Here is a 14636-nt window from a genome sequence, read left to right as displayed (position 1 = left end):
CTACCCGCAAACCACCTACCTACCTAGGCATATCAATGTAAGTGTAAGTGTACGCGTGTATGTAGGTATGTATGCATATATGACCGTAAAAGGCAGAGAAGACCGGAACCTACTACTAGGTAGTAATCTCTGATACATCTCATATACGAAGCTGCGGGCATGCTGCGGCCGTCGCCCGGAAGTGGTGTGTTGGGGATCGCAGGTATCGCCGCGTATCCAGGGTAGGCCCCCATTCGGGATATCTCCAAGTTGATGATGGGCTTTGGGGATCATGTTTTGCCCTAAGACCGCCATGTTGTGGCTTAGAATCGACACCCCATCCGGTTTTGGTTCTTATTGCAATGCGTACGGTAATACCGATGCAAGTTAACCTTACGCCTGCATGCACTTTGCGGCAAGCCTCGTCAACAGCGCCTTATAGTTATCACAGCCCCAACTCCAATCCTTTACCGATTCCCGGCGTCTCCCAGGATACGTACTCGTACTGCGGTGAACCCCCACTGGCAGGGGACCTGATTATCTGTGAATAATAGAAATAAATTTGTAGAGAGAGAGAGATACAGTACGAAACGCTTGGCTTATGCGTGTGTCCTGGACGGGTGATGCTGGAATACACGTGCAGGCGATAAACCCATCACATGCCAACCATCGGCCGCTCTCAGTACTAAACAGCGAATAAGACGTCTCAACCCAAACTAAATCAACCGGAACAATCGAGAAATCGACTCAAGGCTTGACTCACCAGCCCGCGTCAAAAGCCTGTGGCTGCCTGCTCCAGATCTGCAAGGCACACGTACAGCCCGCGAAAGCTTCACGATACGCTACAGCTGGTCACAGCACCACCAGCGGGGCGTTTGATTGGATTTGAACTCTGGGACTTTCCGTCAAAACCTTCAGTGACTCGGCGCAAACACAAAACATTGAACCCAAATCCCAAGGACGCGGTACAGAGTACGCAGCTGCTGATTTCCGACTCGCCGCCGCTCGAGGTAAATAGTACTGCCGCCCCCTCTGATCAGGCCATTGCAACCTTCTTCTTACATTCTACTTCCCGCCCAGGGCTGCCGCTTTCTCCTACCCACGACATAAAACCATCACCACACGCAGACGCTCTCTCCCACCGATTCTTCTCTCTCCCTACAACTATTCCCAAGCCGAGCATCAGCTACGCAGCAGCTTCGCTCAGCATTTTTGCCTCTTTTCTTACTTTGCATATTGCATTGTATTGCGGAGCATCAAATCAAATAAAATCACCTCGAGAGCCAGCAGCTCAACTCATTTCAGGTGTTCTGTCTGTCTGTCTGCCTGTTTCTCTGCACACAAAAGCACAGCATAGCACTCAGCACAGCACTCAGCACAGCACTCAGCACCGCCCAATCACTGCTAGCGCTCATCTGCCACTGGATTGACGCTACCACCGCCTGGCCTACCCACTATTATCAGGCGGCAAATCAGAACCCCTGGGGCGTTTTTTTTCGCCATTGCTGGACCCAAGCCATTTTGGTCCTACTTGTACATAGCCAGCACTTGAGTCTCAGCCTGACTCTTCTTCCTCTTTACTCTTGAACACGACAAACCATCGACATCGGCATCGACATCGATATCGAAAGCAGGAGCATCGACAAGCCCCCTATCCATATCTCCCATTCTCTTCTTTTCACTTTCGCAGAAATGGCGACTCCCCAGTCCACCACCTCGGACGATCTCTCCGGCCCTAAGAAGCTCGAGCAAATCACGTTCCGCTTCTGCTCCGAATGCTCTAACATGCTCTACCCCAAGGAAGACGAAGACGCGCACAAGCTGCAGTTCACCTGCCGCACCTGCCAGTACACCGAGGACGCTCAGTCGACGTGCGTCTTCCGCAACGTGCTCAACAACTCGTCCGGCGAGACGGCCGGTGTCACCCAGGACGTCGGCTCTGATCCCACGGTTAGTACTAGTGATTTCGCACCAGTCCTGTGCCTTTCCTGCGAGGCAGTCATCTACTGCAATGTCTGCGGAGTTGCTGCCAACGGCGCTGCCCGCGTCTCACCGTCCCCTAACGAGTCCGAGGATTACGACGATTACTGGCCCGGCGACGCGTGGACCATGGGCTTGTGCCAGTTCAACCTGCTTCTTCCCGACGACCCCTTTGAGGAATACGACGAGGAGATGATGGATGATGCCGAACTCAGCAGCAGCGACGACTCGAGCGAGGCCGAATACCAGCATCCATTCAGAAGCGAAGTTGGTCATTGTGAGGATGGTGCCATTCTTGTCAACCTTTGAACTGGTGCCACCCCCCCTCGGATACCCGCATCAACTTACGGCTTGCAACGGAACGAGCCTCGTCTCTCCTGATTTTTACAATGACGATCGATACCCTGTATTACTATACTGCTCTGGTGTTTGGTCCGGTCCCGCCCTCTTGGCGTTTTTGTTTTTTTACTAATGGGAACCCGAGCTGTGGTCATGGGCTGGGCCTTGTTGTGGATTTCAGTTGTGCTTCTTTTTATCTGTTTCCATATCTGATATGGCGGCTGGCTGACTGTGTGTTTCTTTTTGCTTTTTCCAAACTACAGCTCCCGCGATCCAACAAGGCGTGCCCGAGATGCAGTCATCAAGAAGCCGTCTTCTTCCAGTCGCAAGAACGCAGTGCTGATACCGGCATGGTGAGCGCCTGTCCCTGGGATTCTGGGTTTGGATTCTTGGTTAACCGGATCAGAAATTGTTTTACGTTTGTTGCGAGTGTGGTCACATTTTCGATTAAACGCGTCTACGACTAGTCACGCTCACGATTCATTCACAAAGCCTGACCTTGAAGAGCGAAAAAAATCACCTGGACCTGATTAGAGATATTGCCCGTGCTTATCTCTATTTCTCTTTGTTTTCTTTACTTTTCTTTTTTCTTTAACACTCGGCGTCGGGAAGGAAAATGCTACGGAAAATGGCACATCTAGAGTCTACCATAATTGCGTACCACCGAACCTGGAAAAGAACGGATGATGGCGTTGGGGGAGTATGTTTAGAGGATTTTGCTAGGCCGGCGTTGCAATGTCACACCGTGCATGAATTCAGTCCCTTCCTTGCATTGTTTTGTGTCTTTTCAAGTCTCTGTGCAATATCAATACAGCTTGTCATGCCAGACAGAGGTACTTTAGTATGTAGTTTTGCAAATCAAAATATCGTTGTACATCACAATTATTTCTCCTTGTAGATAAAAATGTCTCATTTCGTAAACGCCATGTAAAGTAAATGCCACCAGAGAGTATTTCGTAATCGTACATGATCCCAGCTCGTACATGGAGACGACACCATTGCCCCTCCCGCATTTTTGATATCTATCCAGTCTCTCTTTTCTATCCTCCTCTGCTCTGGTCTTCTCCTTCGAATCATCCCCTTTCCTCCTTATGCCTGCATGGGTGCCATGGACAGGATCTTGCTCCACTTCTTGCGCTTCAGCTCGGCGCCCACAGCGCCGTTGATTCGAGTGCCGACGGGATCGCCCGACTTGTTGAGCAGGACGCAGGCGTTGTCGTCGAAGCGCACGACGGTGCCGTCACGGCGTTGCGTGGGGTATCTGGTGCGGACGACAACGGCGTGACGGATATCGCCGCGCTTGACCTTTGCGGCGGCGGAGATGCCAGCCATGCCGGAGGAGGAGGAGCCGCGCTGCTCCTGGACGACGACGACGATACGGTCACCTGGGGTGGGAAGGGTTAGAAATGGTGTCGTCGGGAGATTGAGGCAGTCGCGGGGTTCTTGGGTGTAGTACCTATCCTGGCGTGTCGCTTCTGGCCGACGACGAGGGCGCATTCGACAAGGGCGGCGCCCGAGTTGTCGATGCAGTTGAGCATCGTCTATGTGAGGCGAGGAGTTAGCACATTGCACAGCTGTTTGCATCGGGAGCGAACAAGCAAGACAAGAGATGATGGAGATGCAGCTGCTCACCTTTAATTGAATCATCGTGACGGGACCACTAAGAAATAGCAGCAGCAGCAGCAGCAGCAACAACAATGCAGAGCTCAAGCCAATCGATCATGAAGCCATCGCCAAAAACCCACCTCTGGCGGGATTGAGACTTTTCGATGTCACGTGCTTCGGAACCAGCTGGTCGGTGACTCTAGGTAGTTTCTAGCTCTGGCTAATCCTCGGCCGTGCTGGGCTGAATCTGGATCAATCCCTGTTCTTTTCTCCAAGCTCGCTGAAAAGGGCAAAAAACGGGAAAAAATGGAGCTTCAAAAGACACTCCATCCGTCGCCCGGACAGCCAAATTGGCATGGGGGCGGCTCGAGAGCGTGTCCCGATTGATTCTGGCGGCGCTGCTCGTTGGCTGTTGGCAGCGTGTTTTTCCCTGCTAGAGCCTAGTGCTAAGAATAGTGTGGTGACCAACCATGAAGCTGCGGTTTCCTGCAAGGCGCCCCTTTCACTTTCACCTCTTTCTCACTTTTATGGCATGAGACCTTTCTGAGGCACGTCAACAGCCTCACTTTTTCTTCTTCTTTTTTGGCTTCTGATTCTCTGCCTCCCCTTCTCTCCCCCTAATTTCTTTTGCTCCGTCTGCTTTTGCTCGATTATCCCGTCCTTTCTGGCCTCTTTCATTCCCTTCTTCGCTATTACACGGCTGGATAGGGTAGCTGTAGCTTTGAGAGGGATGACGTCGAGACGCCTCAGGTGACGAGAGCAGAGCTTCCTTCGACGGCGCAACTCGCTCGTGTGCGCTTCGGGCTGTGCATTCTGATCGCCGGAGCGACGGCAGCTTGCGAGACCTGCGACGTTTACGGAGCCTTGCTGCGTGTTTCATCCGTGGCAGCGGCCGGCGCAGAGCTGACGGGGCGTGGAAATTAGAGTTATGAGGGAATCTTGACTTGAGCTCTCTCTGTCCGCTCCTTGAAAATTACGTTGCTGTCGCCGGCGAAAACCCCTCATTCCGTCGCCGTGTGCGATTCTTCCTCTTCTTCTGCTGGCCGCTTTGCAGATTTGCATCTGGCGACATCTTCGCAAGCAAACAAACCCCCGGTCTAGACATGGCGCCGCCAAAGGCTGCCGGGGCAACGGCCAAGAAGCAGCGCTTGACGCTTTCGCAACTGGCTGCTTACGACGACATTCTCACAGATGCGCTCGTCGACCATGTGAGTTGAACCCGCCACGCAAGTGAATATGGGCATCTAATCTCATTTGCGCCAGGCTTTTTATTGGACTACGGTTCCCAAGAATCGCTCGTCTTACCATCCGTCACGGGGGATCCGGGAGGGCGAGGTGGCCAAGATCATCCAGGAAGATGTTGTCGTAAACAAGGACCTTGAGGCGGCCGAGAAGCGGCTGTTGACGTCTGTCGATGGCCTCAAGAGGTATGTCAATGGCCTAAAGCTGGACAAGGAAAAGGCCGATTTTGTGCAGCATCTGCGACGATATCTTCGCATCTACATGCCCGACTGCCCTTGGGAGGTCAGCACCACCAACCGATACACCATTGTGACCCACGAAGCGTGTGTCATTGCCAGGCGATACATTAAGCGCAATGAGACAATCAAGTACCTTTCCGGCATACAAATCAACATTACCCCCGAGGAAGAAAAGGAAATCACCGTCCGGAAAAAGGACTTTAGCATTGTCGTCAGCTCTAGGAAGAAGCGCACCAGCTTGTTCATGGGACCGGCGCGATTCGCCAACCACGATTGCCGCGCAAACGCCAAGCTCATGACCACAAGCCAGTCTACCATCGAGATTGTCGCCTCTCGGCCCATTGAAGTCGGCGAGGAGATTACAGTCACATACAGCGATTGCTATTTTGGAGACGATAACTGCGAGTGTTTATGCCGAACATGCGAAAAAGAGCTGAGGAATGGATGGGCGCCCGGAGATGAGGCGGTCAACGTAAAAATTAGCGTTGAAAAGGATGAGCGGAAAGAGACGTACTCTCTGCGCAGAAGGCGGAGAGACGACAGCATTGGCGGCTCCTCGCGCACTTCCTCGGTGACTCCCGACATGCGGCCGCGCATTTACAAGACGAAGCCAAAGGTGAAGAAACAGGATGCTCAGGACACGTCTGCGATTCCAACTCCCGCGCCAGAAGCAACGCCGCGCGGCCGAAAACGAACCATGGACGCAATGGCAACTCCACCAATCACACCGGCCAAGAAGCTGAAGCTCTTGTCCGAATCGTCAAACGCTTCGTCAAATTCACTCTCCCTTCCCAGCGCGGCCTCAAGCGTTGACGACTCCTTGAGCACCAGGAGCGTGACTCCCAGCCATGCGGATGCTCCGGAGACGGATACCGCGTCGCCCGAAAAGGAGAGCCCACAGCCAGAGGCACACACGCCGCCGAGATTCTCAGCAGAACGCTTAGACACTGCGAAGGACGAAAAGCAGCACGCTTATAAAGATACCATCAACATCACAGTGGAGCCAGTTTCTCCCCAGAGCATGGGAAGCCGTGCGTCTCCCGACATGGTGCCGGTAGAGGCTCCTGTTCAGCCGCTCCCCAGGCCACGGCAGCTGATAACCATGTCTATTTCTTCCATTCTCAATGATCCCTCGGCCATTGAGGATCCTGCAGAAGCATACTATCCTTTTGTGGCGAATGTCCGAGTCGCCGGTCAGCCCGTAGTTGAATCAAAGTTTGAGCTCATATCCGAACCAGAAGATGCACAGACGGAACAAGTACAGCCAGAAATTAAAGTCGAGACAGAGATTCACGTGGAAACAAACGTCGAGGTGGAAACTGAAGCCGAGGTCGAAGCCGAATCAACAATAGAAGTAGAGACAACGAGTGCCGACAAGCCAAAACGCCGTAAACGAGGAACCGCAATCCCCAAACAATCAACACCGCCCCCAGCTCGACTACGCAAACCGGGAGACTATGTGCTCACACCATTACTTCTTTCGGAGCCCGACATGGCGTGGATTCAGTGCACCAACTGCAGCGACTACTTTGTTCAGCAGAACGCCTATTTCACACGGTCATCTTGCCCTAGGTGTGAGCGGCACTCAAAGCTGTATGGCTACGCATGGCCCAAGACGGATAAGACAGGGCCTTCAGATAAAGAAGAGCGAATCCTCGATCACAGGATGATACATCGATTCCTCGATTCCAACGACGAGCGGAGGGCAAGAGGTCGCAAGCTTTTGAGCGAGACTAGAGACGATACACAGGAGATGGATGAAGAGAGAGGCAGGGCTTCCAAGAGAGGGCCCAATAGAGCGGGTAATACAAGCCAGAAGGACGGAGATTCAAGAGTTCGACGGAGTGGCCGCGCGAGGCGGATGAGCAGCAAGCTCATTGAAGGGTGATGTATTATTGTATGAATTGTAACGTATACCACGAGTCGGCAAGGAGGCAGCGGACATTTTCTTTCGTCCTGCTTTCGCTTCCCTTGCCCTTGTTTCTTTCTATTGAGAGGTGATGGATGGGATGGGCGCCTCAGTTACGGGTTAGGCGCGGCGAACGGAACCATAGTAGTAGGTAGTCTAGATGATAATTGCCGTGGATGCGCCCACTACTATTTTATCTGATGATCTCTACGGTTGGAAACCATTTTTTCTGTGCAGCAGCAAAGACAAGACATGCATAGCCGGAAATGGGGGTCTGCGCTGAGACAAGACATTGAAGACAAGACGACGGCATCAACTGCTCCAGGACCCAACAACGGCGGTGATAATAAATATACTAGAGCGGCTGTTGGTGGTTGGCACACGGCTGAGGGGAAAGAGTGAAGCATCATGTGGCCGCCAATGATCGTCCCTTCAAGTCTGCCACAACCAGTAAGAGGACCAGTAGGAGGGCAAGAATCATCAACAGAGGGCTCCATACCAGAGGGTTGACGCAAGTGCTGCTAAAACGGCCATCGGCCCCTGTGGCTTGTCTCACTTGTGTCATCCGCTATTTCTGATTTGCCTCTTGCCAACGACTCGCGCATTTCCGCCTTCTTCCTTCTTCTTTTCTTCTTCATTCCAGAACACGCTTTGAGCATTCATAGGTGTCTTATGAGCTCTTTTCTTTTTCTGATACGCCGTATCGAGCATTGATTTTCGTGTTCGTTTCGCCGGACGATCCGAAGCCCGAAGTTGAGGGAGTTGCACGTGACGGCATTGCGACGATGATATCGCGACACCTCGTCTCTGTCCTTTGTAAGTGAAGTGGATGCGTATTACTCATCTCATCTATCATTGCTTGCTTTTGCTTTTATTTTATTTTTCAATCTCATTTATTTGTGGTTTGCGGGAATCAAGAGCTGACATACCTGTCTTCTTCAGTCGCCCTTGGTGCCGTGGCGGTTCCTCCTCCAGCCGAGAAAGTCCTCAAGGGCGACTGCTCTCACAATGGGCTTCTGTGGGATTGCGGCAGAGATGGGCTGGTGTGGACAAAAGGAGCGGTGCGGATGAATCACATGCAGGTTATCGGGTCGCACAACAGCTACCATGTCGAAGCACCCAAGGCGGAGCGCGATCTTCAAGCTGCGTTCACATCGGCGGCCGTGGATCTGCAGTACTCCCACGCCGCTCTGGACGTGCAGCTGGAGTATTTGCGTGTGAGGAACCTAGAGTGAGCCTTCACCAATACGACCATAATGTGGGTAACGCGAGATTGCTAACAGGTCACAGGTTGGACTTGCTCGCGGATCCTGATGGAGGCATGTATAGTGATCCTCTGCTTAGAAAGTTTGCCAGGCTAGGCGTGCTGAAGGATCCAAAGCTCAAGGAAAAGGGCACAAAGGTGCTACATATACCGGACGTAGACTACCACACCACTTGCTCAACGCTGGTTTCCTGTCTGCACATCATCAAGAGGTGGATGGACGCGCACCCAGATAGCGTACCTCTCCCCATGATGATGGAGTTCAAGACGGCCGAGGACATAGGGGAAAGGCTCGGCGGCGCCAAGGTGGTACCGTGGACCACTGACCTTTTGAACGTTGTGGATGAGGAGATTCGGTCGGTCTTTAACAAGTCGCAGCTCATCACACCTGATGACATTCGCAGAGATGGCCTGACGCTGGAGCAATCCATCTTGAGGTACGGCTGGCCGGATCTGGACAGCGCAAGAGGGAGAATCTTTTTCCTTATGGACAATGGGCCGATAAATGACGTGAGGGATGCGTATATCGAGGGACGGCCGAATCTGGAGGGCAGGGTGCTGTTTACGAATAGCATGCCTGGGCAGGGCGACTGTGCGTTTCAAAAGGTGAGTCTAACGATGATTTTCTGTTGAAGCAAGTGTGTGAGCTGACGAGGCTATGTAATATCACAGCATAACGATCCTGTGAGAGATGCGGACGTCGAGTTAATCCAGGCCCAAGTCCGCGCAAACTACTGGGTCCGCACCCGTGCGGACGAGCCTCTCAACACTGTCCTTGGAGAGAAATGCGATGTTTCTCGACGAAACAGGGCGCTTAGATCGGGAGCACACATTGTGTCGACTGACTTTGCGGCCTTTGAGCTTAGCTCGCGGTGGGGATGCGATTATGCTGTGAGGCTGCCTGGGGGAAAGGCGGCGAGGTGTAACCCGGTGAATGGGGAGGGATGCGAGGGGGCGTTGGAGCCGCTGGAGTATACGGAGAATTAGACGGCTTGGTACTTGTAAGACCTAAGACGGCGTTGGGAGTGTTTCTTGACGAGGGCTTTATGAGTTGAAGCAGACGGCATCGAGGCTGATTTGAGTTCAATTTTGATAGAGAGGATGACGGTATTACTTATACACAAACGACTTTATGATGTGAATTAATATATGTACCGTATTCATTAGGCCTTGTGTTATAGCGATAGGTACTAATATAAAGGTAGGTTAAATGCAAAGTGTTTCCTCTCTATGGGAGGTTGAGTGAATCCGAATCACTGCATCAGTATAATTGATGAGATGCCAAATGAAGGTTGAGGATTTTGCTGGTACTATATAGGTTGAAAGAGTTTCCCACTATTCAACAACAAGCGTCATTGGTCTAGGGGTTAGGATTCAACTCTTCCATTAACACGAAAAGTTGAGGCCCGGATTCGAGTTCCGGATGACGCATCCTTCCTTCATTATTGAAAAATTCTTTTTTGCAGTTTCTTTTTGGTACGACGTTCAACTGAAATCAATTTTCTTTGAATTGCTTCCCCTTTTTTGTCTTTCTCCTGTATTAAGTACTATCTTAATGGGCGGTTGTGCTTTGCTGCAATTGGCAATGCTGGCCTGCTGAGTGCCGATGCGGAGGATATTTGCCGTAGATTGCGGGGTGAAGTGGTCTTTGACCTCAATAAACGACATGCCCTGCCGAGGCGAATTCTCGTCATCCTTCTTGATAGAAATGATTCATCGTTTTGGGATTGTTGCCAGGTGAGTTACATGAATCAATGCCTATTTACTTGTTGGGAATTTCGATCTCCGCGCCGGGCCCGAGATCGCTGTTGGAGCCCCGCCATCTTGGACTAACATCATGTCCGCTAGGCAGTGAAACGAGCTGACTGTCTAATTATTCATTACATTTCTCTCTGAAGCCGAACATATCGTTTGAATCCAGTTTGAATTGAACCATATACAAAATGCCTGAAGCAGAAAGCGCGCCGAAAATCTTTATCGCCGCTGAAGAGGCCCGTCGTCTCGTCAAGGAGATTCTACAGGGCAACGGCGTGTCCCTCGACAACGCCGCCATCGTTGCACGCTGTCTCGTGGCTGCTGATCTACGAGGCGTTGATACGCATGGCATGAACCGTATTCCTTCGTACATGGAGCGGATCCGACAGGGTGTCTTGGATGCCGGAGCACAGCCGGAGCTGAAGCAAGTGACGCCCGTCGTCGCCCAGGTCGATGGACGCAACGGCTTTGGCTTTGTGGCCGCTCACATGGGCATGGCGGCGGCCATTGAGGCAGCAAAAGTTTACGGCATTGGCATGGTGAGCGTCAAGCACTCGAATCACTTTGGCATGAGCGCGTGGGTGGTGCAGCAGGCGCTGGACGCCGATATGATGAGCCTCGTCTTTACAAACTCGAGCCCTGCGCTGCCTGCGTGGGGCGGACGGGAAAAGCTCATGGGTGTGTCGCCGATTGCGTGCGGCGCGCCGGGCAAGGGAGACATGGAGAACTTCATCCTGGACATGGCGCCGTCGGTGGCGGCACGGGGCAAGATTTACAAGGCGAAGAGGCGAGGCGAGAAGATTCCGATGGATTGGGCGCTGGACGCAGACGGCCGGCCGACGGACGATCCGGAGGCGGCGCTGGGCGGCGTGATGCTGCCGATGGGCGGGCCGAAGGGGTCGGCACTGGCCATCATGATGGATGTGTTTTCGGGCGTCTTGTCCGGCTCTGCGTTTGCGGGGCATGTGACGAATCCGTATGACCCTTCGAAGCCGGCGGACGTGGGACACTTTCTGGTTGCTGTGAAGCCGGATCTGTTCATGGACCTGGACGAGTTCCGGGGCAGGATGGAGTATTTGTACGGACGGGTGGTGGGATCGGACAAGGCGGCGGGGGTGGAGAGGATTTATTTCCCGGGGGAGATTGAGCAGTTGACGCAGCGGGAGAGGGAGAGGACGGGGATTCCGCTGGTGAGGGCTGAGATTGATGCGTTGAATGAGGAGGCGAGCAAGGTTGGGGTTGAAGGGTTGGCTGTGGAGTGATTGAGGAAGGGAATCTGTGGTGTCTTGCTGGGGATATGATTTTTTTTTTTTTAAAATGATTTAATTTCAAAAGGCATTAATATGATGGCGTTGGATGATATGGAGCAAGCAGAGATATCTTGTATTGGGGCCCGGTGTAACTATCGTGAGTTGGTGTCTCATTCATATATATTGATTGCAGGTCGGGTGACTGACTCGAGTACCCCATCTTCCCCGCATTTACTGGCTTCTTTTTCTCTCTCTTTTTCAGCTGTCGAGTCTGAATGGAATTATTCAATATTGTTTAATCTGCCTTGAGGCGATGAATCTCAGATGTATATAATAACTGAGACTCCCACTTGTCATTTAAAGCCTTCTCCACGACTGTGTAGATAAGATGTGTAAGCGCTATAAGTGGTATTACACAACGCCGTCTAGCTATCTCCATACTAAACTGTATCGCGATCTTAGCTCCAACTCTCCCCCATCCTTATCAGCAAATCATAGGCGGGGCACACACTTATTATTAGTCTTGGTTTGGTGATGCAACACTGATATCTGCGTGTGCCAGTATCAAAACTTCAATGTCGTGCCGTGTGCAGCATTTGCGGCTATTTTACAGACACAACCCTAAAACGGAGGAGAGGGGTTGCCTCCATCCATAAAGTGAAAGTGAAAGTGCCAAAATCTAGTTGCTTATTATCCTCTCCCATAACAGTTGCTGGTTCAAGAGAAGCCGAAAAGCGAGAATCCCGCTTTATCAATCATGCCCCTCCGGCTTCCCTTGATCAGACTCCCCCCCAAACCCAAATTTCTTCACGCCATTCCTTCCAACAGCATCCGCATCATTGCCATCCTCATCACCGTCAATGCCCTCGTCTGGATCGCCGTCGGCATCGTCCTCCACTTCCACCCGGCGCTCATCTCGTCTGCCGCACTCTCATATGCGTTGGGGCTTCGCCATGCTCTTGATGCAGATCACATCGCTGCCATTGACCTCATGACGAGGCGGCTCATTGCATCCGGACAGCGACCAGCCACCGTGGGGACTTTTTTCTCTCTGGGACACAGCACCATTGTGATCATTACGTGTATTGTCGTGGCGGCGACGAGCGGTGCGTTGCGAGAACGCTTTGACGGGTTTCAACGGGTGGGAAACATCATTGGAACGAGCGTCAGTGCCGCGGTGCTCATCATTTTGTGCTTGGGGAATGGATGGGTGCTTTATAAGCTAGTCAAGAGGCTGAAAGAGGTTCTTGCGCAGCGGAGGAATGGCGATGGAGATGGTCTGGAGAGTGAAGATGCTGCTACGACATATGCGAATGACCAGCTTCAGCTCGTGGGAGGCGGGTTTATAACTCGTTTGCTGAGAGTGTTCCTCAAAACGATTGATCGGCCGTGGAAGATGTATCCGCTGGGCGTGGTTTTTGGACTTGGGTTCGATACGAGCTCAGAGATTGCCGTGCTGGGAATTGCGAGCATCCAGGCTGTGCAGGGGACGAGCATCTGGCTGATTCTCATTTTCCCGATTCTATTTACATGTGAGTTTGTTTGACGACTAGAATGCTACTGCTCTGACTTCTAACATTCATGTGCTTCTTTTAGCCGGCATGTGTCTTGTAGATAGCACAGACGGAGCATTGATGATGGCGCTATATACGTCCAAGGCCTTTTCACGGGATATCGTTGCCATTTTGTACTACTCCATCGTCCTCACCGGCATTACAGTTGTTGTATCTGCATTTATCGGCATCATCCAGGTCTTGTCGCTGGCGCAGAACGTGGCCAATCCGACGGGCCGCTTCTGGGACGGTGTCTCGGCTGTTGGCGACCACTTTGACATTATTGGCGGGAGCATATGTGGGCTTTTTGTCATTGTTGGGCTTGGATCCGTTTTGGTTTACGGACCGTGGAGGAGACGTGTGGAGAGGAGGAACACGGATGTGTTGGTTGTGAGAGTGGATGAGGATGAGGAAGCTGAAGTTGAAACTGACAGAGAGCGCTTGACGGGGGCTTTGGAGGAGCAGGCTCCGCATCCAAAGACGGCGAGTACACAAGTTGCGAGTTGTTAGGAATAAGAAAATTAAATTACCATTATGATTTAAATAAGATACTGTAAACAATGTTTATAGTATTTTTTGAACCTTGTTTCTCTGTCTGTGACTGTGTATGTAGCTAGCTAGGAGAGTAGTGTATATTTGTATTGAAGAGATGAGCTTCTGGCCCGTCTTGATAGTAACTCCCGTAGCGAGAAGGGAAGTTTATTTGCCAGTTCTGAGTTAAAACGACAGCTCTTTGGGTATGACGTCTACACAAATAAACCATTTTGAATCGTTCTTATGGTTTTACAGCTTTCATAACAGCCCATCGCAAGTTCATCTTGTTAGCGCTCATCAGAAGCACTAACGACTTCATGGCAAAGAACCCCTAGTCCGCAACATGAACAGATATCAAGGTCAATTGGCAATAACCGCACAGTGCCCCCCTCGACATCTGTAATCAAATTGCCATCCACGAGAGAGAGAGAGAAAAAAATGAATCATTCACTGACACACGCCCGAGGCCCGTCTTCGGAGGCAGCCCGATAAGAGAAAACCTTATCGCCATGCAGGGGTTCTGGAAGCCCCCAAGAAGGGAATCCGCGCCCGCCATGGCCGCTGTAAGGCGCCACCGCCCGTCTTAGTAATTGATTCCCGGTCGCTATTCGCTACCAGCAGTGAATTCTGCCTGCTTGCGCCCTTTCAGCTTTTGCCCTGGACGATGCTGCTTCTCCTCCATCCCCAGCAATTCAGCCTTGCCTCTGACGTGCAGTTCGGATTCAGCCTCCCCCAGATTCGGCTGCCTACGCCCTATTTCTGGATACGATCGAGCCAGCAAGGCTGCCGCCCTGATTCATCGGCCTCGATGTGCAGCTGAGGAGAAAACCGGCACTGGCACTGGCAATGCTGCCACGTGCTTCTGCAATTGCGCACTGTCTCGTCAGCACTGGATGGTGGGGAACTGTCCTGGTGGCGGCTGTCAGGGTCTTCCAGGCGTTCCCCGGAGGTTGAGGCGACGTTTCTCGGCTCTCGATGCTCGTGTTT

At 52.0% G+C, this 14636-nt stretch overlaps 6 protein-coding genes across 6 annotated transcripts; 5 read left to right on the top strand and 1 right to left on the bottom strand.

The window, feature by feature from the left end:
* Nucleotides 1-1167: 1167 nt before the first annotated feature.
* Nucleotides 1168-3176, top strand: TRIVIDRAFT_217184 (uncharacterized protein; the record flags this gene model as incomplete). The annotated part of the gene is made up of 3 exons (XM_014093993.1): nucleotides 1168-1929; nucleotides 2562-2651; nucleotides 2705-3176. 3 exons carry the CDS (start codon nucleotides 1672-1674, stop codon nucleotides 2747-2749), a joined length of 393 nt encoding a protein of 130 aa, XP_013949468.1.
* A 16-nt stretch (nucleotides 3177-3192) lies between these two features.
* Nucleotides 3193-3985, bottom strand: TRIVIDRAFT_87402 (uncharacterized protein; the record flags this gene model as incomplete). The annotated part of the gene is made up of 3 exons (XM_014093992.1): nucleotides 3193-3683; nucleotides 3755-3839; nucleotides 3931-3985. The coding sequence occupies 3 exons, from the start codon at nucleotides 3943-3945 to the stop codon at nucleotides 3388-3390; spliced, it is 396 nt and encodes a 131-aa protein (XP_013949467.1).
* Nucleotides 3986-5006: 1021 nt separating this feature from the next.
* Nucleotides 5007-7272, top strand: TRIVIDRAFT_38211 (uncharacterized protein; the record flags this gene model as incomplete). The annotated part of the gene is made up of 4 exons (XM_014093991.1): nucleotides 5007-5111; nucleotides 5167-6134; nucleotides 6180-6642; nucleotides 6763-7272. 4 exons carry the CDS (start codon nucleotides 5007-5009, stop codon nucleotides 7270-7272), a joined length of 2046 nt encoding a protein of 681 aa, XP_013949466.1.
* An 806-nt stretch (nucleotides 7273-8078) lies between these two features.
* TRIVIDRAFT_228301 (uncharacterized protein) lies at nucleotides 8079-9544 on the top strand (the record flags this gene model as incomplete). The annotated part of the gene is made up of 4 exons (XM_014093990.1): nucleotides 8079-8109; nucleotides 8236-8524; nucleotides 8584-9163; nucleotides 9230-9544. 4 exons carry the CDS (start codon nucleotides 8079-8081, stop codon nucleotides 9542-9544), a joined length of 1215 nt encoding a protein of 404 aa, XP_013949465.1.
* A 956-nt stretch (nucleotides 9545-10500) lies between these two features.
* On the top strand, nucleotides 10501-11574 carry TRIVIDRAFT_38075 (uncharacterized protein; the record flags this gene model as incomplete). The annotated part of the gene is made up of 1 exon (XM_014093989.1): nucleotides 10501-11574. One exon carries the CDS (start codon nucleotides 10501-10503, stop codon nucleotides 11572-11574), a length of 1074 nt encoding a protein of 357 aa, XP_013949464.1.
* A 705-nt stretch (nucleotides 11575-12279) lies between these two features.
* Nucleotides 12280-13646, top strand: TRIVIDRAFT_80124 (uncharacterized protein; the record flags this gene model as incomplete). The annotated part of the gene is made up of 2 exons (XM_014093988.1): nucleotides 12280-13094; nucleotides 13159-13646. 2 exons carry the CDS (start codon nucleotides 12320-12322, stop codon nucleotides 13623-13625), a joined length of 1242 nt encoding a protein of 413 aa, XP_013949463.1.
* Between the last annotated feature and the right edge of the window lie 990 nt (nucleotides 13647-14636).

This window comes from Trichoderma virens (assembly GCF_000170995.1).
Source record: "Trichoderma virens Gv29-8 chromosome Unknown TRIVIscaffold_92, whole genome shotgun sequence".
NCBI lineage: Eukaryota > Fungi > Ascomycota > Sordariomycetes > Hypocreales > Hypocreaceae > Trichoderma > Trichoderma virens.
This window is presented reverse-complemented; position numbering and strand designations above follow the sequence as displayed.